Source organism: Periplaneta americana, chromosome 16 (assembly GCF_040183065.1).
Source record: "Periplaneta americana isolate PAMFEO1 chromosome 16, P.americana_PAMFEO1_priV1, whole genome shotgun sequence".
NCBI classification, from domain to species: domain Eukaryota; kingdom Metazoa; phylum Arthropoda; class Insecta; order Blattodea; family Blattidae; genus Periplaneta; species Periplaneta americana.
In genome coordinates, this window is record NC_091132.1 from 176,269,825 (window position 1) to 176,296,548 (window position 26,724).

Here is a 26,724-nt window from a genome sequence, read left to right on the forward strand (position 1 = left end):
TAGAAACAATAGACTGTGACGGTACTATTTTGCATTGCCTGTAATGAGGCGATATTAGCGATCCTAGTGGTGAGCAACTATCTAATGTTTGCATATTTACTACGTATTGAGCTTCGCGACTGTATATACTAGACTGTGCTTTTACCACACTTAATAGGACAAAGAAAAGACAAGTTATGAAACTTGTTTCACGATTGTAAGTTCCAACTCAACTGAGAATTAATACTAATTCTCGCAGTCTTATGAAGAATAAAATTCACATTAATGAATTTTGACTTCACAGGCAACAGTGATCTAAAGTTATAGGCTAGGTCAATAGTTAAAGCAATGAAATGAAATATTTGAAATATTTTCTTTAAATTAGCATGTTAAGGAATGTGTATAGCAATAAAAATGTCAATTTTTCTAAAATTACAACATAAATGGTGGGTGGTAGAAAAAATCTGACTTCATTTTCGGAATCAGCAGATGACACTACATAAGAAAGAGCAGAAACTGTGCATTTAACAAAATCACTATTGACCAGTGTAACTGTAACTTTGTGCATCACGTGACGACAAGTAAAGGTATGTTTGTTGTTTTATTTTTAAACTTCAATATAATTCTACAAATGTAATCTTCATCTTTACGATGTTGGTGACGTATAAACGTCCGTTGATGTGACATATTAATGAATTTAAATACTATTATAGTCACAATCATGCCATGGTATGACAGAAAAATTTCATAACCTCGAGCGGGATTCGAACCTGCGACTTCCTGCGAATTCAAATGCAGATATATTATACTGTACTTCTGGTCTCATAATCATGTCTGAAATATGCTATTCCTGAAGACTCAGGAGGATACAGTTTGCTACAAAGAAACATTGAGTTATTATAGGCTGCAGCTTAGTAGGAAACTCAACTGAGCTGCCATTTTAATTTTTAACAACATTTCATGATACAGAAATGCGAAACATGAAAAACTATTCTTTAAAAATCATGTGTCATACCATACTGGAAATGAACGAAGTATTCTACATCTACAGTCTTACTAATAAACAGTGTATACTTTTTATACTAGACTTATGCAGAGTTGAGACAGAAAACTTTACTAATAAACCATGCAGAAGCGATGGACGTATAAACAGCCTGTAACTACAATGGGAATTGCTTTGCAGTAGTTATATACACGAAACCCCTTGTTTAAGCGTTGTATATAGAGAAAAAATGGCCGACCCTCTAACAGCTGTTCGTATCGACTGTCATTTTATGATGATGGTTGCCTAGTAACCAAAGAAGAACAAACCAAAGAGCACAGAATAATTAGAATAATATTACTGTAGCTTGTACTCTTTGACCAAAATATAATATGGTAATCGATCAGGCCCAGTTGTACTATCGATACTTAACACGCCACACTAGAGCGCTCTACCGGATGCAATAGAGAACCTCAGATATTCTATTATCTTTCGTAACGAAGTAATGACGAAACTATGACGTAGCTGTGTAACAGTTATACTGTTATACACGACGTATGTAGTGATTATTAGTAAGGAATTTACACACGACTTATAAACGAGCTACTCTTGTATAAGTATAAGACAGATAAACGTCTGTCTATAGAGTTTTTATTAGTAAGACCGCTAATGTTTAAGTATTATACGGTATTTTATTTAGACCATTCAGCACTTTTGTCACTCAAGAGGAAATTTTACGCAGAATAAATCTGGAAAATGCCTGTAATTATTCGATTGAAAAGCTTTTATCATCCATTCTGCTTTCAAAAAACCTGAAAGTTAGAATTTATAAAACAGTTATATTACCGGTTGTTCTGTATGGTTGTGAAACTTGGACTCTAACTTTGAGAGGAACAGAGGTTAACAGTATACGAGAATAAGGTGCTTAGGAAAATATTTGGGGCTAAAAAGGATGAAATTACAGGAGAATGAAGAAAGTTACACAACGCAAAACTGCACACAAAATATTCTTCACTTGACATAATTAGGTACCGTACATTAAATTGAGACATTTGAGATGGGCAAGGCATGTAGCAGGTATGGGCGAATAAAAAAATGCATATAAATTGTTAGTTGGGAGGCCGGAGGGGAAAAAGGCCTTTGGGGAGTCCGAGACATAGATAATATTAAAATAGATTTGAGGGAGGTGGGATATGATTGTAGAGACTGGATTAATCTTGCTCAGGATAGGGACCAATGGCGGGCTTATGTGTATTTAGTATTTATTTATTAAATACAATTAGTATTAGATTTATAGTTACAATTACAAATAAAATTACAATATTAAATTTACAATTACAATTACAATAAAAATCAAAGTATGAAAAGATTACATGACTAATGAAAGCTAGATAATTTATGATAGAAAAACGAAGAATATTTTATATTTACTGAATTACAAATTAAACCTAGAGTAACAAAATTGTATGAGGGTGAGTTCCTTAAAAACCATACGTAAGCACTTTTGTAACTGAATGCACACACAGTCTGTCCAGAAACTAATATTTTCTGTCATCGATGTGGACGTCACAGATTTTCGAACGTTCATTGTGTGTGAGGGTTGAACATAACTCTTTTCTGGAACTGCATGCAGTTGAAACTTTATTCTGAAAATCTTTCTAAACACACAACATTCATTATAGGTACAATGACATATACATAGAGAATTATAAAAAGAGGCAGACAGTCTCCTTTAAGCCAAACAACAACGTGGTTCGATCACCTGAACCAGCCGTCGTGGTAAATAGTCACTGAGGATGGAGAAGCATCTCAGAAACATGTCTGACTATTAGTAATTTCTTTTATAATTATATTACATTTATTAGTGTTCATATAACTGTAATATATAATTTTTTACGTTTCTTATCAAATCTATGAACACTGTATAATTGGCCTAACATGTGTGGTTTATCTTTGAATGTGTTTGTGTATATTATAACGCCTTTTCATACTATATATTAGGTTGATACATGTTGATGGCATTTTTATTCCTCATTACAACATAGCAATGTTAAGAGATTGTTCGCCGTTTCTCATTTGTTATTTATGGTTTTGTTCTTGTAAATACGGCTTGGATTTTTGCAGATTTTAAGAAATTCTGTGCTATTTGTGGGCTCAAGAACCTGGGGTGTAAGTTGGAAAAACACGAACAATACCGACATTTTCTTCTGTTCGAGTTTAATCCCATATCAGTTATAAGAGATTGTTCAGCCTTATAGGCTTTGACGGCAACAACTTTTATTAAATTTCACTATGCTGCCATCTAGCTACTATATAAGATGTCAAGTTACAAGTTTCTTTTGAATTGCATGGAGCAACTGTACTTTCATCTGGCGATTGTTCCCAAACGGTGATGGTGCTTCTGGCGATTGTTCCCTTCCACATGTTACTGATGGCCAATGTTACATATGTGATCAGGGGTTTAATACAAGAGCAAAGGCAGCCGAGGTGGCTCGGAACATTTGCAACGTGTGCAGAGGTTGGACGTTACAGATGATGATGTTTTGCATCTGGTAGGATAAGAAGGACGTCGTGTAGTACGAAATACTACCCAGGAATGTATCCATAACTTCTGACATTACCAATAACACAAAAGCCTTGCGGCCGCAATTGAAGAAAAGCGACAGGGAACGCTGCAAAAAGTGCAGCTGCAACCCAAAGATGCACGTGCGCACTCCGCAAACATCACGAAACCAGATATGAAGGAGGTTAGATGGGAGGTGGTTTCACTTCCCCCCATTTCCTCCCGATTTTGTGCCCTCAGATTTTCTACATTATCTGTTCATTAACGGACAATCATAAAGGGAATTCCCTAATAACGAAGATGCCTCACAAATTTGACTCCAAACCAGCACATTTCTAAGGAAACGGAATAGAAAAGCCATTCCAGCGTTCGTAGAGACTCCTAGATAATATGGGGGAATATAGTACCAGTAATTAATACCTGTTTTTCATTCATCCCAGAAAATAGAAACTTTTCTGACAGCGAAAAAAAAAAAAACGCTATGAACTTTTTCATTAACCCAGTATTTTTATTACAACGTCGAATCAGTAATATAATCCGTTTGGTATGTATAAAATAAAAACACCGTAAAACATTTATTACTGAACTTCATTTGTTGAAACTTTTTGCATACAACACTGCACGATGGGAGATTCCTCAGAGCTCAACATGACCCCCATTGCGAACCCCGCACAACTCATAACGGTGAAGCAATTCAGCCCATGTCCGTTGTAACATAAGAGGGATGATTTGTTGAAAAGCTTGAGTAATTTTTACTCTTAGATCATCAATGTTCATGGGTTTCTGTGAATAGACAATGTCTTTAACAAAACCCTACACGAAGAAGTCAGGAGGGGTTAGATCTGGGGAGGTTGGGAACCAATCCAAGAGATAGTTGCTACTCATATTGCGTTTCGCCTGCAACTTCCTGTATGTTTTTAACACAGAATCTGTTTCTATAAATGTTCGATACCACAACATTATGTAATCGTATTTAGGCACATTACGCACACCATAGTCACGTCGAAATTCCCGTTGAACTCTTTTAACACTCTCAAATTAGCATACTAAAGAAGACATTGTGCCTTCAGTTGATTTGTAGTAGCCATTTTAATCATCTACAATTTTTATTTGTCCTTTCAGATTATGCACTGTTGATTGTCATATATGGAAACTCCCATCTTTTAATCATAATGTAACCAGCAAGAAAATTTCATACTATCATAACAGCTTTATAATAATAAATTAATATTATCCATACCCAAATGGATCAGACTGTACAAATTATCAAGCGACAAGCACACTTATATGGAATTTAAATAATACTGCCATTAAAAAGATACAAATATGACATGGACCTGTGTATGGGAATAGTCGATTTACCAGAAACATACATTAAAGAGACATTTAGATTGACTTTTTTACAAAAAATTTCCAAAAATCGATTTTCGGACTTTTGTTCAAAAACATTCCTTCGACTCCTATTAAGTTAACCACAAGAGGTTTTTCGCCTTCTAAAAGGTCCAGAAGCAACCATTTTTTATAGGACTGCCCTGCATGTCAATATTGTATTATACAAATTTCCCTTTTTTTTTTTTTTTTCCGAAACTATATTTTTGCATGTTCATAATTGCCCATGCACTGACAGTATTAATGCTATTCATTGAAAATTTTTGTACGTGTCTATACATTATTATCTGAGATCTAACGTTAAGAAATGTGAAGTATCTTGACAATTAGGAGCTAAAAATTACATAAACTAATAAAATAATTAACAAATAAATAAAAAAATAAATAAATATATAAATGAGTGACTTTAAGATATATTGCATCTAAGCTAGCGTAATTTTCATGAATTTCTAAACGTTAAAATATTGCCCGTGAAGCATGGTCCATACGAAAAAATATGAACTTGCTGTAGTTAAATATAATGTGTAAGGAACTTTTCGAATAAATCTCCAAATCACATAACGGAAATAAAATCACTTTCGAATCTAACACTCCGATTTAGCACAAAATTTGCATGCACTTTATTCCTAATGCAACTAATAAACCGCTAAAATAATTTAAAAAAATCGGATTAAAATTGAAGGGTAGACGGGAATAACGATCAAGGTCCATTTTAGAAAGTTTAGAGAAAAACGAATTTTAGAGTTTAAGCACTTAATACTTTCTTATGTGTGTATTTAATAGAAATTGACGTAGTGGAATGTCAAGAACGATTATTTCTTATTACTAGCTAGACCACAAGATAGTACTTCCTTTCCACTATAAGATGGCATTATTAACTCAATTTCGACTTTTGATGGACCTTGATCGTTTTTCCCGTGTACCCTTCAATTGTAGACATTTCAAAACGCAGTTCTCTATTTTACTTAAAGTAAAAGAAAAGGAGGCAATTCATCGTCCATCCATTCCTCACTTCAGTGAGAGTTATAATACACCTATATATGCATTTGAGGTAAAGGGTCTCCTTTTCGGAGGTCGGGAGAGATGTTTTAAATATTGTCAAAATTATATAAAATCTCAAGGTATACTCCAGCACGATATCGAAAGTATTTGTCTGCAAATTCCTAAGGACTCTATACTTATACTAAATACTCATTTGTATTCTACGTATTAATGTGATTATACCAAAATGTTATAGCAATATTTATAGTTGGTAATACTAGTTTCCAAATTAGTACAGTTTTCATGTTAATTAAATTAAATTCTTGTATGTTTCTAATCTAGAACTGAATGGTCACCTGGTCTCTCAGGCTGGTCTCCCCTTCTTTATGAAAAATTATTATTGTTTACTATTAAACTTGCAAGGACTTGTGAAATCTCGAAAATAATAAAGAAAGATTTAGCTCAGACTTCACATTAGACTATCTTCTCTGTTGTTGCATGTTGGTTTGAGTGGTACTTCAAACCTGTGGGTGAGGAGTAACACTTCCCACAGACATCGCATTTATATGCCTTCTGACATTTGTGCAAGAGTTCATGCTTTCTGAGATAAAACAAATCAACGTAGTTCTTCCCACACTCATTGCACGAGTACCGCTTGTCTCCAGTGTGTATGCGTGAATGCTTCGTCAGGTACCACGCTTCCGCGAAAGATCTGCGACAAACTTGACACTTGAATGGCCTCTCGCCTGTGTGAACGCGAGAATGCCTTTTAAATTGACTCGAATCCGCGAAGACCTTCTCACAAACGTTGCACTTGTACGGCGTGTTGCCGGTGTGTACCCGTACATGCCTCGTGAGGTTACTCGAATCTGCGTAACTCTTTCCACAGTCATTACACTTGTATGGCTTTTCACCTGTGTGTACACGTTTATGGGTTTTCAGGTGATTTAATTCCGCGTAGGTATTACCGCAAACATCACACTTAAATGGCTTCTCGCCCGTGTGAGTGCGCATATGGCTTCTCAAACTTCCGAGAAAAGAAAAACTTTTCCCACAAATGTCGCAATTGAACGGCTTTACGCCGGTGTGAACGCGTTCATGCCTTTTGAGACATCCGGATTGCGAAAAATTCTTTCCACACACATCGCAATTATATATCTTATTGCCTGTATGCAGTTCATCTTGTGACATTTTGTTGTTGTCAGCTCCCACTCCATTATTATGCGTTGTACTGCTGTAAAGAACACGATAACTTTAGTCCAAGCTTGACTATATCTAGGTCGTCGTAATCTTGCATTTGAGAGTTTGTTCCTACAAAGCTGTGCGGTATACTTATAAACCAATACAGCAGTAGTAGTAGTAGTAGTATCAGTAATAGTAGTAGCAGTAGTAGTAGTAGTAGTAATAGTAGCAGTAGTAGTAGAAGTAGTAGTAATATTAGCAGTAGCAGTAGTAGTAGCAGTAGCAGTAATAGTAATAGTAGCAGTAGTAGTAGCAGTAGTAGTAATAGTAGTAGTAGTAGTAGTAGTAGTAGTAATAGTAGCAGTAGTAGTAGTAGTAACAGTAGCAGTAGTAGTAGTAGTAACAGTAGCAGTAGTCGTAGTAATAGTAGCAGTAGTAGTAATATTAGTAGTAGCAGTAGTAGTAATAGTAGTAGTAGTAGTAGTAGTAGTAGCAGTAGTAGTAGTAACAGTAGCAGTAGTCGTAGTAATAGTAGCAGTAGTAATAGTAGTAGTAGTAGCAGTAGTAGTAGTAGGAATAGTAGTAGTAGTAATAGTAGCAGTAGTAGTAGTAGTAGTAGTAGTAGTAGTAGTAGCAGTAGTACTAGTAGTAGCAGTAGTAGTAGTAGCAGTAGTAGTAGTAATAGTAGCAATAGTAATAGTAGCAGTAGCAGTAGTAGTAATAGTAGCAATAGTAATAGTAGTAGTAGTAGAAGTAGTAGTAGTAGTAGTAGTAGTAGCAGTAGAAGTAGTAGTAGTAGTAGCAGTAGTAGTAGTAATAGTAGCAGTAGTAGTAGTAATAGTAGCAGTAGCAGTAGTAGTAATAGTAGCAGTCGCAGTAGTAGTAGTAGTAACAGTAGTAGTAATAGTAGCAGTAGTAGTAGAAGTAGTAGTAATAGTAGCAGTAGCAATAGTAGTAATAGTAGTAGTAGAAGTAGTAGTAGTAATAGTAGCAGTAGTAGTAGTAGTGGTAGTAGCAGTAGTAATAGTAGTAGTAGTAGTAGTAGTGGTAGTAGCAGTAGTAATAGTATAGTATAGTAGTAGTAGTGGTAGTAGCAGTAGTAGTAGTAGTAGTGGTAGTAGCAGTACTTCTGGTATTTGTGTTAGCGACAGAAAAGAGTATAACTCCTGCCAATTAGGTTTCCCGAAGTATACTGAATCGTTCATTTGTACAACAATAAAGTTGAAACAAGTTACCAGTTTCTTTCCTTCGTAGTTATTTAAACAAAACAGTGAAACCAACAACGAACGAAAGGCAGACACATTTCACTCACCTCTCAGTTAATACTTCATCCTCTTCCACCGTTACTTCCAGTTTGACTTCCTGCTCCACTTGATCCGACTTACAAGGCTCTTCCTGTAAAACAAGATTGCGTAAAACAGAAAAACTGTAGGCAGGGTTGCCAAATGCTCTCATCAGAAATCCAGGACAGGTGATGCTACTGCGTACTTTAATGTGACTACATATTTGAATTAATTTAATTTGAAATACAACTGAAATTATTGTTTTATGTATTTCAACTAATTACAATAAAATCCCTTGTAACCGGCGCCCAAATAACCGGCAAAACCAAAATAACGGAACTTTCATTTTCAGGGAATATCTGAACCTGAAATTTGTGTATTGTTTGTGTTGTGTGATGTGTTGTAATGTGTTTTATGTTTATTCAGTTATGAGCAAGCGATACAGATATAAGCTTCACATGGCTGCAGCTTCAGAATTTGGCATCATCAAATACTAACTTTGTTTTTATATATACCAGTATTCAATTATCCGGCAAAATCTCGTATCCGGAACTAGCCTGGTCACTTTGGTGCCGGTTAAGAGGGATTCTGCTGTATGTAGGACTCAAACTTTTAATTTTGTAACATTTCTTTTAGATTATGAAATTTCATTTGAATTAATGATAAAGTCTAGAAAAGTGTCATATTACAGTCTAAACTATATTCATAAAATGCGCTATACAGCGTTTAAATCATATCAATAATAAATCAACTTTCAAAGAAAGATAAAAGTAAAGGTACTGCACAACACTAATTCATTCTAGAGTATTATCGTTTTTATTTCAATACAACCGGATACAAGGCGCCAGGTGGCGTTGGCGACGACATTCAACATAGGTTTAGTAGTGTCTTGAAAAAAATGAATAAGAAATTTTGAAAGTAATTTTATGCTCGACAATGCCGAAATGTAGTAATTATACACCTGGTAGCAGCCCTTTAATGGACCTAATTAAAATACACCTATTCATTAAAGTTCAGGTGTTCCACCAATCAGAAAACACCATTGTAGCAATATGAAAGCGCAAGTATCGATTATTCTCGGATATGCAATCGAAAGACAACTAGCGAAACGTCACGGAGGCTGGAAATCCAATATTGTTGCATAGTATTAGTGTTAAAATATCAGGTGTATATGTGCTGTTTATAATTGTGACAATTGCAGCATTACAAATTGCTCCAAATCGTACTTTCGATTTCCGACAGTTCATAAAACGTGAGTAGGCCTAATTCCTTCGTCTTTGTGTTGATAGAAAAATACAAATTAGTTTTTTTATTTAGACCTAATAAATGAATAGGAGTTAAAATGTATTGGATTTTAAGGTTTTATCAAATTAAGTTTTATTGTTGTCCACATGCCTTTACTAATTGTGGAGTGTCGTTTCAAATCGTATTAAATGCAGAAAAACAAATTTTACAGGAAACGTAAAAAACGTTTCACGGCTAAGATAATGGAAAAATTTTTAATATCTTAATGTCACATTGTGAAATGACACCAAATATAATAAACACTGACACTGATTGTTTAATCTATTGCATGATATTGCCAATTGAAGTTTGCACTTAATACGTTTTGCACTGACACAGTGTATTTAATACGTTTTGAAGCGATTTTGTCACATAATACGATTTGCATCTATAAACCACGCTGAATTGTGCCCTGTCATTTGTCAGTTTTTCTGTGGTTCTTACAGCAGTATACTATGTAAGACGATATATCAATAGTTCTTATTGCTTTCTGCTGGAAAATAGTGATAAGGAACGGCGAGTTTCTTACCTGCAACCCTTCGAACGGAGCTGCCTAAAGAGACATACTTTGGATCGTGCGGCCACCCGGGTCGATCTCTAACTCACATTGAATATAAATTTTAAATAATTATGGCATGTACAGAGTGAGCACAAAGTTCCGTTATCCCCTTAAATATCTGAAATACCTCAAATATGCACACTATTGATGTAATTCTGGTCATAATTCAAACATACAAACAAAATAACCACTGTACACTAACTGTGTATACCTAAGTATCTAAAGAGTCAGTATCAGTGTTGTCAGATCTTGAAAAAATATTTCTGGAGGTCGTAATGAAAAAAATCCGGAGATTTGTCCACAATTTCCGGAGGCACTTTCGAAAATCATATAAAATGTTATTATAACCTTCTATTACAATACATGAACCTATAATAAAAAGATTTCTACTTTAATTCTTTTAATCACCAATTTGATTAGTAGTCACCACCTTCTTCTCCTCATAGATGTTTCTCCAGACCAGATATGTTCATTTTTACGTGTTACATATTTTATATTTAGCGAAACATTAGTAGTCAAGTTATAAAATATGTTGTTGTTGTTTTCTAATGCCAGGAGTTTGACAATAAAGTCATTTGACCTCTTGCACTCCAATATTTTTCAAAGATATTATCATGACCAGCCAATGAAGCACAGATTTTGAGGTGTTCCGAATCCATTTCTTGGTTTGAGTTGCACAATGGGCAGTTAGGGGACTGATATATTCCAATTCTATGCAGGTGTTTAGCCAAACAATCATGGCCTGTTGCCAATCTAAATGCAGCTACAGACGATTTTCATGGTAAATCGGGAATTAACCATTTTTTCCCTTGGGATTGTGTTATCAAATTTTGTTTGTTGAAGTCTAAGTATGTAGATTTAATAAATCTCTTCACAGAGTAATACGTAGATTTAAAATATTAACAAAACTTTAACTATATAATGTTCATCTATCAGTTTTAATGTATGCCAGAGATTGATTTTTCTAAAAAAGTAAATAATTTCCTACATTAAAAAAATCCGGAGATTACAACATTATTTCCTATTTTTCCTGGAAGTCAAAAAATTCCGAAGATCTCCGGAAATTTCCGGAGACCTGGCAACACTGGTCAGTATGTTCCCCATTATTCTCATGACACAAAATAATATGGACTAATGGGACTTTTTTCCCAGCCTGTATATTTTATTCTTCAATCCTTATATATATATATATATCATTCATCGGCGAACAGCCTAATACATTTGATGAACTGTCGAAATTAAATTCACTGATAAATGTAGTGACGCAAGATGCCACTTCAATAGCGCCCGCCCAGCCTGTGCTTCATTTCATGTAAAGAAATTTGGCTTCTCTGAAGCTTTATCAGTTACACAGAGAGTATAGAAAGCTAATTGTCTTGAATAATATACTTCACTTATGCTGAGTTTCGAGAGTGGTTGCAGTTGCTGTAAGTCGAAGAAAAATGACTGTGTCTCATTAGGTTCTGTTCTCATAATTTTATGGAACGTATTGGCACGAAGCTTATGTGCGCCTAAATCGAGTAAGAGCCTAGTCTTTGAATAACTGTGCACTCGATGTGGGTCTCTGGCGTTTCGTCTGCCATCGCGAGTTGTGTGGATATAAAGGGAAAAGTTGAGACGGTGTCGGGTGGATTTCCCGGGTAGCTCAGTTGGTAGAGCGCTGGTACGTTCAATCAGAGGTCCGGGGATCGATACCCGGCCCCGGAACAATTTTTCCCTTGAAATTATTCAAATCTGCTTTACAGGGAGCCTTACCTGAAAGACTAGATTTGCATAATATATACGTCACTGTGTAAGTAAACAGAAAATCACAATTCCTAGTCACACAGAGATTGTGTGCACTTGATGTGGGTCTCTGACGTTTCGTCAGCCCACGCGAGTTGTATGGATATAAAGGGAAAAGTTGAGACGGTGTCGGGTAGAGTTCCCGGGTAGCTCAGTTGGTAGAGCGCTGGTACGTTCAATCAGAGGTCCCGGGATCGATACCCGGCCCCGGAACAATTTTTTGCCTTGAAATTATTCGACAATTTTAATATTTAATGTAACAATACAATGCTATAGCAACAATAAAACACATTTTTATTGTAGGAATGTCTACCTTTATCGTGAGTGATAAGGCTCAAAGCATCTCTGACAGAGCGTTACATCACACTTCTTGCAGAAAGTTACTGGTCTTCCTTTACATCCTGCCATCCGGCAGTGTCTCTGAGAGGGTCTTTTTGCCATGAAGTGACCTCTACCATCAAATCTCATATCAAACTGCACTCCTCGAGGTGACGAAAGAGGGCGCTCCATTCTCTTGCGGTTCGTAAACATCTTCAGATATTGAACAGCCAAGCATCGTCGGAATTCAAGCAGGTCCAAAGCGTCTCGTCCATGTATTTCTCTGTAGATAATCCAACCATTTACTACAGCCATGTCCAGCATTCTTACAAATAGAGCCCAGTACCACTTTTTACAACGGATTGCAGTGGCATATTTCCCAGCTAAACAATCGTGATGGTCAACTCCACCAATGTACTTATTGTAGTTCTTTATGACCAATGGTTGTTGCACACTTATCTTCTGTCTTGCATTTCTGTTCCACCTGCTTGCAGAAGCCACTGGCTCAACTACGTCAAAGTTTGATGCTACAGTTACAGATCTGTTATCATTCCACTTCACGAAGAGAATTTCACCGTTAATGTCAAATGAGTAATCATAGGATCCCCGTACTGATTTCTGTAGTAATTTCGTATCCTGAAGAGGACAGCCGTCCATTCTGTTTTCTCTAACAGTTCCTGTAGCCCGGAAACCAAGATCCTGAAGGTGGAGCAAAAGATCTCTACTTGTAAAAAAATTATCGAAGTATATGTCGTGAGCCCGAGGATGTACAATGCAATCCAACATATTCAGCACAACTTTGGTGCCTAAGGCTAAGTCATGCCTATTACTGACGTCACTTCCAGCTGCGTCCTTACCGCAGTACAAGTCAAACTTATAGCAGTATCCATTAGAACCACACAGAGCCCACAGCTTGTAGCCAAATCGAATCGGTTTACCTCGAATTAACTGTTTCAATGAGTTGTGACCATAATATTTCACTATCATCTCACCTATGGCGAGGTGTTCTGAAAATATACCGAACTGTTGAAAGGCAGCATTCAGCATGGACATAAGTGGTCTCACTTTGAATCCTTTATTGTGGTTCTGATCATTAGGATCAGTGTTATCGTTAAAATGAATTAAGCTTTTCAGTTTTAGGAACTGATTTCGAGACATTGCATTCTTCACAATATCCAATCCCAAATCAGCTTCCTCCGACCAATAATGTCTTTCTGAGGGAAGTCGGTGATATCCCGAAAGTAATAATATGCCTAAGAAGACTCTCAATTCATCAGGATCTAAAGTGAAATCAAAAATATTTTTGCATGAAACGGCATAGGAAACAGTCTCCTTCACAATAAAGTCAAACATGTCGTTGTAGTTCAGAATTTTTTCCCCAATCTCTAATGGCGTACAATTCTTTAAATTGTTTTTAATTTCTTCCAATGTTTCATGTGAAGTATGGTCGTTTTCTAGAATTTTCGTGTACTTGGGTGTACATTTTTCGTACTTTGCTGTTTGCTTGCAGAGTTTTATTTTTTTAGTTGGTTTTTCAGACATGGAGGTAGATATTTCAGGACAGTCGGCATTTTCAGAAGCTATGAAATGTACCTCCACTGGCCCAGGCACATCTTTGACATTCGCTACCCCAGTTACATCATCAGGTGCTTCATCCTCGTCTGTCAGACTATCTGGATCAGGAGGAAGTACTACAATATCAACTTTCTCTGACTGGACATCAACTTCATTAGCAAATGTATCATCATTTACAATGTCCAAGGCATCTTCTAGCGTAATCCCTTTGAATACTACGTCATAACTGCCTGCCATCCCTCTGAATGGAATCTACAAATTGAGAAATATTACGATATAATTTTCATAATGCGAGAATTCACGTGTGGTTAATCGTATTTCCCAATGACACAAAACTAAAACAGTAACACCATGTAAACATATTTTGTTTATATCCTAGTAATTCGTCGACATATGATGAAAACGTCTTAACTCGAGATATTTACGCAGTCTCAATCTGAGGTTAGCCACAGGTGAAATGAGTCAAAAGTGATACCATCTGACATAATATTGCGAAAGAAAATGAAGCAAAAGTGATACCATCTGACATAATATTGCGAAAGAAAATGAAGCAAAAGTGATACCATCTGACATAATATTGCGAAAGAAAATGAAGCAAAAGTGATACCATCTGACATAATATTGCGAAAGAAAATGAAGCAAAAGTGATACCATCTGACATAATATTGCGAAAGAAAATGAAGCAAAAGTGATACCATCTGACATAATATTGCGAAAGAAAATGAAGCAAAAGTGATACCATCTGACATAATATTGCGAAAGAAAATGAAGCAATATATCATACCATTACAGTAGTGACTATTTTCCTGTGTTCTGTAATGTGTGGTGAAAATGAGATACGTGATTTTCATTATTGTCAAACAAATTATTATTCCACTAGCCATAACCCTGCGCTCCGTTGCACCCGTTAGAAATAAATATAAAGTAATTACATGATTAAAATAGGACATTTGATCCAGGGAACATTAGTGTTTCATAGAAGGATAAATCGTTTAGTATGTTACTTAATTTAAATTGCATTTAAAAAAATTAGAATGCGATCATTTTGATCCAGAAAGCAATCATTTGTTGCAATGACAATTCCTTTAACATGTTTCTTAATTGTTATTACATGCAACCATAGTTTAATGAAGATTGACATATCATTTAGTTTTAATGTGTATACTTTATATTATTTGCTATATGTTTCCATTGAATTATGGTAATAACTTAACTTTAACCCTTGTTTTTTACGTCTTCAGTAAATGGCGCTTGGCCCACTATGGTTCTGAACCCTTCAAATAACTTAAATAGTGATATAGCATATATTATAGTGATATATAATTATATTTCTTTCTTTCGAAAATGTAAGAATTCACGATCTCCTATGTACCATTGCCATGGAATGAATAAATGTGTTTTTTCTTCCTACTCAAAAATTTTATATTTTGCACATAGGAGTTATTGCAGGAACAACGACGATATAATCTGAGGTGGCGGTGAAAATGTATTGTATTGTTATTTTAAAAGTCTTGTATATAATTAGCTTTCGATATTACTTCATACAAACACAGAAACATTCTCTTAGGCTATGTTTAATACCTTTCGATTGTTGTTGTCCAAGGCCCCTTATAGATGAAGTCATTTATTTCCATTTCATTACAGGCCAATAGGTGGCATCGTTATTTTAAATTTAAAACTCATTTATCTCGTTAAATATCAGTCCTATCAAAATTTTTCTTAGAATAAAACTTATCGGAAATTATTTTTAAAGAAACTTTTGTCATGTAACATTTTTCACGAGAATCAATAATAAGCGAGATATTTCGATTTATTTAATTCAAGCACCCTTATAACCACCCTTTTAAATAAAGTATTTTGAATGTCATATAGCCTACAATCTAAGTTACAAGGAACTTAATTTATATTCCAATTTTCATATAAATCGGTTCAGCATTATCGCGTGAAAAGATAACAAACATCCAGACAGACAGACATACAAACAAAAATTTAAAAAAAGCGAGTTTCGGTTTCAGGATGGTTAATTATATATGTTAGGACCAATTATTTTTGGAAAAGCGAAAATTACCAGAAAAATTTTGGCTACAGATTTATTATTAGTATAGATAATACTTGTTGCACTTACAAGTAAAAGTGAATAAATCCAAAGACGTACACCAAATCACATTTATTTCCACTTTACATACGAAAAGTTATGGGGATCGAATAGTTAGGCAGCTTTCAGATGCTGATCTACTTGCAATACCACAGTACCACAGTCACTTACTGATATCAACTGTTGCGGTACTGAGTGCAATAACATCTTTGTTGTTTTCACGTGATATCATAAGCGCCCAGCGTTCTATTTATTATAGACTGCAGCTGTTTCAATGCATATTGCTCCAATCATTTTACATACATCTGTATTTTCCTTGTGCGACGCAATAATAGTATCCTTCACACTACTAAATCACAAACCAATAACAATATCAAGACAATATAACACGGGAAAACAGTTTTATTCTTTACATGGCGCAACTTCATTTTGTACCTTAATACTAATCCGAACCAAGGTACCTTAAGGGGAGAGGATGGTATTTTTGGTGAAAAATGAGTACATTTAAAAAAAAAGTCTTTAAAATGCTCTGTATTTCAGTATGGAATGCATAGCATAATATTTTGTGGGTATCTGTGCCCTTATCAGATGTTGAGGCGCCATTTTTGAACTTCCTGCGTTATGGATTTTTAAATCACTCGACCACTTTTATTGTTGTTTCCCATAAATTGAATTAAAAAAAAGTTTTTTTTTTTAAATACTCTTTGATATGTGTGGAATGCATTGCATAACATTTCGTAGGTATTTGCGCCCTTATCGGATATTGAGACGTCATTTTTAAACTTCCTGCGCTATAGATTTTTAAATCACTCGCCATCTTTTATTCGTTTATGGTAACTTCATTTTTTTGCTACACTGCCAGACAAAAATGGATATAATTTCTGAACTATTACAGATACATTCATGAAATTTAGAACACATTCTTTAGACTATTAGGAAACTTTTCTCTGTTAATTGATTTCATTTTAAAACTATGTCCGTTTGTTTGCGAGAAAGCAATTCAGAAAAGTGTTATTCAATTTTAATTGTTTTTATTTTACAAACGTAGGGACTAATATCAAAATTCTGTTACAGACAGTTTGTAGAGCATGCTTTTGCAAGTAAATTGCAAAAAAAAAAAAAAAAAAAAAAAAAAAAAACGGGATGAATCTACCTTTAAAATGGTTTAGATATATCGATTTCAGTAAGATCCTGCATTGGATCGATTTCAGTAAGATCCTGCATTGGTTTTTTTTTTTCAAATCTGGGCTCCCAAATAATTTTTTTCAAAATATTTATTTTTGGTTCAGTTTCTACACAGTTATGAGCTCTCTACATACAAAAAATTAATATTTTACACCAAATAGGAAAAAAGTTAAAAAAAATACCGTCCTCTCCAATTAATGTATTACAATTCTTGAAGGAAGATAAAATGGTGGCATATTTAGTTAACATCTTACATTATATAATTATAATGACCACTAAGATAGAAGTAATGTGGCGCCAGTAAAAAAAATATAATGTTGTCGACTGTGCAAGGGTCTATAATTAGACCACTGGGCGTTAATGGGTTAATAATGAAAGAAAAACAGCTAGAGCACCCTATGCACAGCACTTACCTCAGGTTCAAACTTCATCGCAATGACATTATTTGGCACGGCAGTTTCCTCAACTTTAAACTCTGAAGTGAAATCATGGCTGTCATCCACGCATTCCGTCTTTATTCCAGCTACATGGGAATCCATGAAATTCCCTTCCTGCAGAAGACAGACAGTATAATGCAAATGTTGTAAGAATGTGATTTCATGTGCTACGCACTGTATTCTGGTCCACATTCCAAGGGGCAACTGCTACTTAAGGCCCGTAACACACTTGAAGAGTTTTCGCTAGCAAGAAATGTGTTGCGAGAAAATCATAAAAATTGATAACATGGATTCAAATGGACACACACTGGAAAAGATTCTCGTTCGAGGCAAAAACCTCGCGCGAGTTTCTCGCTGGAATCGGTAGGTCAGCGAATTTTCTTGACACATTTATCAAAGATGTTTGACATTTATACTCTTTATGACGACTGAATGTAGAAAAAGATATCACAGGTGGCGATGAATTGTATTGTTTTTATTTGAAAATGAAGAAAGATGGCTGATAATTGCAGTCAGAAACTTATCGAACTTGAAAGATGTCACCCATAGGCCTATTTATATGATACACGGGATGAAAACTATAAAAACACGAAACTTAAAGAAGAAATCTGGAGACAAATATCAGAATATCTGAAAATAAATATAGCTATATTTTATTTTGATGAGATTTAATAGTATTAATTAAGCATTTGAAATAATGTATCTATATGTCTTTAACAATTTACATAATTTTAATCAGAACATAGCAAAGAATCCTCTATAATATCATGAATGGCAAAAAACTATGGTCCATTCAACTTAAAAGAACGCCTGAACGTATCATCATTCAAATCGAAACCAGTGTCCAAAACTCGCGCTTATTTTCGTAAGATACAATTTGATTTTCAGATATTTCTGGCTTTAATTTTAGGCCTCCTTCTTCTTTTCATTAACAAAATATGTTCATGTAACTCCATTTCCTCATCATCTGAATACTAAGAATTCAACATAGCGTTCGTACGTAATTTGTAAAGTACCACAATATACTTACAGGTTATATATTTAAGTACGACAATATAAGTAAATACATAACCTATAATATTTCCCCCAACGAGTCATTACTATAATCAGAAAAATGCTTTCTGCATGAAGGCAGTGCATAGATGATCATAGCGAGGTGTGATCTGTGATAACGAGAACTCGCCAAGTGTGTGGAGGAAGGCTCTTCGCCTCTTTCTCGCAACACATTTCTCGCTAGCGAAAACTCTGCAAGTGTGTTACGGGCCTAAGACACGTGGGTCAATCTAGTGCTTCCACCAGCCACTGAAGGAATATTGCGCAATTTTATCACTGCCAATGTGGCGCTATAAACCAATTTTCATTACTTTTATCACAACCACAACACATTTAAAATCTTATTGACCATATATAGAGAATTATGGTGAATGTTACTTATGTCCCGCCCACTACTGGACACAATAGGCCAGTTTTACACTAATCCTAAACATATTTAGTATAACATGTTGCTTGTGGGCCATCCCAAACCCTGACCTCCACCCCTAAGAGCGCCGGTCCTTATATACCCTTCAGTCAAGCCCTTCTGACAAATAAAAGCAATTGACAATAGATATCTCAGTCATGACAACCTCATAAAATATCCTATCAATTGAATAATCGATCTTGTTACGTACAACATAATTATATTAAATTATTACCCATTTCAACGAGTACTGACGACCATTGAAAAATACGATAATTTGATCCAGGGAGCATTCTCTTTTGGCCAAGGATGATTTATGTAACATGTTTCTAAATTTGTCTTTTAAATAGCGGTACATTCTTTAATAAGTCACTGAAAAACAAATGTGAATATAGGATGTGGAGTGAGTACGAAATTATTTTTTTTGGCGCATCATTTTTACGTAAATAACGACAAATAAAAACTAACATGCCACATAACATTATTTTAAGAAATACAGGAAACAAGCATGAATAATATTTACCATTCTTGATGATCTTGGGATAAAAAAAGTATGGAATAGAAATTACATACAAATGTGCGTGTAATAAACAATAAGCAAACAATCTCGATTAATAATTTCAAAACAACGTGAATATAGTGGCGATTGTGTAGGAAAATAATTTCTTGTATGTTGCTCCCAATGTGCATCATTGGTACCTTATAAAAAAGTAAAAATAAAAGTTAACATGGCATATAAACACTATTTGAAGAAATATAGGAGATATTAAGTAATATTCAGCGTTCTTAATGATCTTCGGATGGAAAATAACAATGAAATATGCATAAAATAGAAATTACATACAGGTGAGCATATAAAAAAGTAAGTAGAATCATATCTGATTAATAAGCTTATATTACTCCAGGTTTAGTGTAAGAGTGGCCTATATCTAACGATGTCTCCCAGGAAATTACTTAATTTCAAAACAAAAAAATCGTGTTAGAAGATTGAATTTGTGTATTTTCTCTCAAACTTTCCAAATATCTGTAGGCAGTCTTTTACGAATGAATGGCTTTATGAGGTTGAAGTTTAAGTACGTTAACATTTGGAATAGTTTTTTTCTTTATATAACATGCAAATCAATAGTATTGTGAAAAGCAGACCATAGGAGATAGATACTGTACAAAATAAAAAAAGAAAATAAGTATTTTCCTTAATACGCAAATTTAAGACGACACTCCATCTTTAAAACACAAAAATTGCAAAAAATCACAACCACGGACATTTACGTTACCTCTAATAAGGGCTTGTTCTCATCTTTATCAGTGTTATCACTTGACAGTATAGCCAATGGATCAACATCGGGTTCCTTCTTGATCATATCCATTACGACTGAAACAGATATTTGAGCGATCAGAATATAAGCTGCTGAAATAATTTTATTCACAATGATTACCATATATTTACAATCTATTTCGAACTTCACAATTTATCCTTAACTAATTAGCAGCTACACAAAACCAAAGAATATCTACAGTAGTCGTGGGGAGTGATTTGCAGACCTTTGATTTTGTCTCTGTGATAAGTTTTGTCGTTTGGAATTGAACTGGTTACATCGGCTGCTTGTCTATGTGGATGACGTGAATATGTTAGGAGAAAATCCACAAACTATTAGGGAAAACATGGAAATTTTACTTGAAGGAAGCACAGAGATAGATTCGGAAGTAAATTCCGATAAGACAAGGCATATGATTATGTCTCGTGATCAGAATATTGTACGAAATATAAATATAAAAATTGGTATTTTATCCTTTGAAGAGGTGAAAAAATTCACTCGAGAGAAAATTAAACGCAGAATAAATATGGGAAATTCCTGTTATTATTCGGTTGGAAAGCTTTTGTCATCCAGTTTGCTCTCAAAAAAGCTGAAGGTTAGAATTATTTATAAAACAATTAGCTATATTACTGATTGTTCTGTATGGTTGTGAAACTTGGATTCAAACTTTGACAGAGGAACAGAGATTAAGGGTATTTGAGAATAAGGTGCTTAGGGAAATATTTGGGGCTAAGAGGGATGAAGTTACACGAGAATGGAGAAAGTTACACAACACAGAACTGCACGCATTATATTCGCCTGATACAATTAGGAACATTAAATCCAGACGTTTGAGATGGGCAGGGCTTGTAGCACATATGGGCGAATCCGGAATAGTACATTATGCAACGAGGCTATAATGATAGTAATTAAGAAGCGAGTATGGATGTTTATGAAACGAGCGCAAGCGAGTTTTATAATTTTCATACGAGCTTCTTAATTACCATTATAGGTGAGTTTCATACGACTTTTTATGCTAGACCATATTTCTAACTTGAAATTATTCATTTTATTTGTATCTAACTGACCTTGAGTAATACCTCGTAAATTGTGAGATGTGCGCAGATGCGAAAGTATTGATTTTTTCCGAGGAACATATGTCCACATTGACGTTGATAGCCTATAAGAACCTACAGAGTAAACTAAATATTAACTTTGATATAACATTGAAATTAAATTAGAAAAACGAGATGACAAATTGAGTTCATTTGAATATTATTTACAATTAACGCTAATTATTATAGTAACAGAACATAACCTTCTGCGACAGTATTGGATTTCCAGCCTCCGTGACTTTTCGCTAATTCCCTTTCGATTTCATATCCGAGAATAATCGATACTTGAGGTTTTATAACGGTACAAAGCGGACTTGTCATTGGCTGAACACCTGTACTTTAATGAGTAGGTGTACTTTAATGACATGAATTAAAGGACTGCTACCAGGTGTATAATTACTACATTTCGGCATGGTCGAGCATAAATGTATATAGAGTGTTTGTTGAGAGGCTGGTAGGGAAAAAGACCTTTTGGGAGGCCGAGACGTAAATGGGAGGAGGATATTGAAATGGATTTGAGGGAGGATGATGGTAGAGACTGGATTAATTTTGCTCAGGAGAGGGACCGATGGCAGGCTTATGTGAGGACGGCAATGAACATCCGTGATCCTTAAAAGCCATAAATAAATTATATAGGTTTTGTCACTGGTTCAAACTGTGACTCCAGTTCAAAAATCACACCTACGATTCGTCATCTCTGCCCGATATGTGATTCACAGATAAGGCGACTGATGTACTTATATGGGACAGGTCCAGAGAACTGCAAGTCACAAGATTAACTTGAAGGACAACAAAACTGAGATCTAATAGTTTTCGTTCCACTTGAAAGGTTAACGTCGGGAACTCTTTGATATTGAAACTATGATCTCACTATATTCGTCCATGATTGATTCATTTGATCATTCATTGAGCGAATATATTCGTCCACACATAGCAATAACACAGTTCAAAAGTCTGAGCGTGTTTTGTTTTCAATATACTCGCTGAACTAATCACTATTGTTGATATAAGATATGATAGGCTCCCTACATATCCATTAAATTCGCAGAAGATCGATAAACATAAACGAAGGATTCAGGGAAAGAACGAGCTTTGCCCACTTTAGAAAAGTTTTCAGGATAGCAATTTAAAAATTGTGTCTTTACAATATTGTTTCCTTGTATGCCAAATCTAAAATATGTCGTAGCAGTCTTAGCTTGCATTAATTATCAGTAAGTTACGTCCATAACAAACACAGACCTATTAAAATAGAACAAGGTATGGGTTACCTAATGTTTTGTGATCTATTAATAAATTTGGAAGGTCTACATGTTCATTTTTTTTAATTAAAATTCAAGTGATAGTGTAAATTTTTACGTTTCAGATTTAACTTGTGTGTTTACCACCGTGAAGATACCAGAGTGTATTCATGACTGGGAACAGCTTCCCTCCAAAATCCTACTTTACCTAAATTAAATCACCGTCTAGTAAATACAGTCACGAAGCTTGAGTTGTCAGGGTGCTAGAAACAATAGACTGTGCCGGTACTATTTCGCATTGTCTGTAATGAGACGATATTAGCGATCCTAGTGGTTAACAACTACCTTCGGATGCATATTTACTACGTATTGAGCTTCGTGACTGTATATACAGTACTAGATTGTGGTTAAATGAAATCGCGGCGAAGTCGCTAAGTGAGAGAAGGCCGACGATATTCACGTACTTCTGTATCATATTCATCGATTAATAACGTTGAAAAATTGACGCCACAGTGAGAATGATTTGTAGTAATGCCGTACAATTTGGTCATTATCTTTATATATAAGAAGTTCCAAATTTCATGTAGGCGAATGAGTTTATAGCCTATCAAACTGTGTTTCTAAGAATGATTTCATTTCCCAGTGATTTGAAACGTGCTAGGCCCAGGAAGTGGTGTACCCTTACTTCCTACTTACTTACTGGCGTTTAAGGACCCGGAGGTTCATTGCCGCCCTCACATAAGCCCGCCATCGGTAAAGTAGCCTCGTTTAATTATTAGGCAGCGGCATTCCTTTTAAGATTTGTAGGTCTTTATTGCATGCACCGATAATAAAATGAAAATGCGACGTTGTCACGTCTTGTTTGTTGCTGCTATATACTCGTATTAATATAACATGGAACAAGACACACTGCTAAAATTTGCAACTCTGGTTTATATACACACTCCGCGTGAAGTATTGGAGCGGCCTTCAAAAGACTTGACGACAATGGTCAGCGCGACATAATTAAAATTACTGAAACTACAAAGCTTCCGTCCTCTTTGACACCGCTAGCCTACTAATTGAACGTGGCTACTTTACCTATCCTGAGCAAGATTAATCCAGTCTCTATCATCATATCCCACCTCCCTCAAATCAATTTTAATATTATCTTCCCATCTACGTCACGGCCTCCCCAAAGGTCTTTTTCCCTCCGGCCTCCCAACTAACACTTTATATGCATTTCTGGATTCGCCCATACGTGCTACATGCCCTGCCCATCTCAAACGTCTGGATTTAATGTTCCTAATTATGTCAGGTGAAGAATACAATGCATGCAGTTCTATGTTGTGTAACTTTCTCCATTCTTCTGTAACTTCATCCCTCTTAGCCCCAAACATTTTCCTGAGAACATTATTCTAGAAACACCCTTAACCTATGTTTCTCTCTCAAAGTGACAGTCCAAGTTTCACAACCATAAAGAACAACCGGTAATATAACTGTTTTATAAATTCTAACTTTCAGCTTTTTTGAGAGCAGACTGGATGATAAAAGCTTCTCAACGGAATAATAACAGCCATTTCCCATATTTATTCTGTGTTTAATTTCCTCCCGAGTATCATTTATACAGGGACATCATTTTATTTTTACTTCAATTTTTATTGTACCTGCGTTTCTAAATGTACTTGGCTCCCACCCCTTTCACTAATGCTCTTGCTAACGTCAGTCACACAAACTTACGGCCGCTGTTGCTAGCAGTGAAATAAACAGTACAGAGTACAGTGTGTTTCAGAAATATGTTGCGTTTTCTATAGACGAAAAAGTTTATATTATTCAAGTTTATTTTCACACAAGTATGGTGTGTAGCATAACTGAATTTATCTATGTGGACTGACCACAAGTGAAGATTAGAGTTACCGAAAGTACGGTACCCTATAATATAGTACGGTACTTAACAGCATTATTTAAACAAGAGTTTTGTTTTACTGTTTGTAGATATGAAGGACGATGATGGAAATTGGAATTACAATGTAACCGAATGTGAACAACAGTTCTTCTTTTTTTCATACAATTTCCTGATTATATCATTACGGAATATTTTCGTAGAAATGCCATTAATCTGGTAGATAAATTTAGAGCAACAAAGTGTACAGAAAGAAGAAGTAAGATGGCCAACAAAGGTGACAGAAGATGCTAGAGAAAGGATGCAGGGAGGTCCTAATAAGTCGGTCAAGAAGTTAGCTGTAGAAATTGGGGTTTCTTACGGAAGTGCTCACAAAATTCTCAGGAATAAATTAGGTTAGTAATATGCTGAATAAAGTAGACATTACATAATGTATATAATCGCCTGAACACTTGAGTTTGTGAAAAAAAATTGTTACTATCCTACTGTTTTTTGATAAAATACTGTAAAAGTAATGACCAAACTGAAAATCGTAATACTATATTTCCCTGTAACATAAACGGATACACTACTTTTCTCTCCTCCTATAGCTAGTAAAATGATTTGTTTACATATTGCACTAGCAACTCCAAACTCCTGTAATGGAAAGGGGGTAACAGTGTTTCCGAGTATAGCCACGTTAATGTAAAAAATGTTAGTAAAAATAAAGTGATGTCCCTGTATTTGTTACTGTTGCTCCAAGATATTTGAACTTCTCCACCACTTCGAAAGATGAATTTCCAATTTTTATATTTCCATTTCGTACAATATTGTCGTCACGAAACATAATCATATACTTTGTCTTTTCGGGATTTACTTCTAAACCTATCTCTTTACTTGCTTCCAGTAAAATCCCCGTGTTTTCCCTAATCGTTTGTGGATTTTCTCCTAGCATAGCCTATTCACATCATCCGCATAGACAAGCAGCTGATGTAACCTATTCAATTCCAAGCCCTCTCTGTCATCCTGAACTTTCCTAATGGCATACTCTAGAGCAAAGTTAAAACGTAAAGGTGATGGTGCATCTTACTTATCAAATATAATATCTTTACGGCATGCAAAATTTCTAATAATAATTTTTTTCTTCACTTACCCTCAAGACGTATACGCTAAAACCTACAAATAACACATTCACCTTATAAAATAACACTACTGTAAGTTAGGTAAACTTATTAAATTACGATGTAGACATAATGAATAGGTACACAATGTCTTGAATCATAATTACAACGAACACAAATATCTTGCAATATTCACAGATACATGCTTACTTGTAATAAATGTTTATTTACAATGAACTCTACTTTATAAATATCAGCACTTCAGTATAATGTAGAATTTACAATTTGCAATTCCGTAGTATATACGATAATATTTTGGTTCAATGGGACCGTGACTTCGGATGTCAATCGTAAAGTAATATGAAATGGCACCAGCCCTACCTACCGCAAATGAATGGTGATTCACATCTTCATAACCGCGTCAATGCGTGAGCATAATTAAGTTCAATGTAATTATTACTTTTATCTTTAGGAAATAGTATTAGAGTTTGTATTCGACAACGCTCTTTGCATAGTGTGAGCATACACATATGAAAAAATCACTTCTTTAGCATTCATTTGTATTGTTTTTAAACATTAGAAAAATTTAAATACCCTTTCTATTAGCTTACGCACTAAAATATTAATTCTACTTACGTACTAGACCTGCCCAAACTCCTGGTGTAGTAATCTTCACAAAAGTGGATTTTTAAGCAGGTGTTACCTGGATCCCAATTTTGCTGCAAATTTCTAACAGATCATATTAAAGATTGTTATGACAGGCAATATGGCATTTTCTAAACTCATTCTGAATTTTTTTTTGGATATCCATATAATCTTCAATGAAGAACTGAAGCAATATTTTTCAATAAATTTTTATCGTATTGATAGCTACCACATCTTGCTGCAGATCATTAAATGTTTTAAATTTTGTTACACATATTTCTAACATTAATAAAATTAACATTTTATTTTTATTTTTCTTAATTTCAGTTGATTAGAATTCCAATATTTTAAATCCAAGATTTGGACGCTATCAATTTGATGATCTACTCAAAG

The 26,724-nt window shown here is 34.9% G+C and overlaps 1 protein-coding gene across 3 annotated transcripts; it reads right to left on the reverse strand.

Moving 5' to 3' along the window:
• Positions 1–1,978: 1,978 nt before the first annotated feature.
• Positions 1,979–26,012, reverse strand: LOC138692029 (zinc finger protein 678-like). 3 transcript variants are annotated; one of them, XM_069814841.1, is made up of 5 exons: positions 25,897–26,012; positions 20,331–20,428; positions 17,574–17,711; positions 8,389–8,471; positions 1,979–7,128 (listed from the first exon to the last, which is right to left on the reverse strand). In XM_069814841.1, exons 2-5 carry the CDS (start codon positions 20,421–20,423, stop codon positions 6,369–6,371), a joined length of 1,074 nt encoding a protein of 357 aa, XP_069670942.1. In that variant the 5' UTR covers positions 20,424–20,428; positions 25,897–26,012; the 3' UTR covers positions 1,979–6,368. The 3 variants fall into 3 exon arrangements, with proteins under 3 accessions (XP_069670942.1, XP_069670940.1, XP_069670941.1); XM_069814839.1 differs by lacking the exons at positions 1,979–7,128; positions 8,389–8,471 and adding an exon at positions 12,129–14,132; XM_069814840.1 differs by lacking the exons at positions 1,979–7,128; positions 8,389–8,471; positions 25,897–26,012 and adding exons at positions 12,129–14,132; positions 25,719–25,860.
• Positions 26,013–26,724: the final 712 nt, after the last annotated feature.

Coding starts and splice junctions, on each gene's coding strand:
- LOC138692029 (XM_069814839.1), bottom strand. CDS start 20,423: ATGGATATGATCAAGAAGGAACCCGATGTTGATCCATTGGCTATACTG. Junction 17,712..20,330: donor AGAACAAGCCCTTATTAGAG/GTAACGTAAATG, acceptor TGTCTTCTGCAG/GAAGGGAATTTCATGGATTC. Junction 14,133..17,573: donor CGATGAAGTTTGAACCTGAG/GTAAGTGCTGTG, acceptor CTCAATTTGTAG/ATTCCATTCAGAGGGATGGC.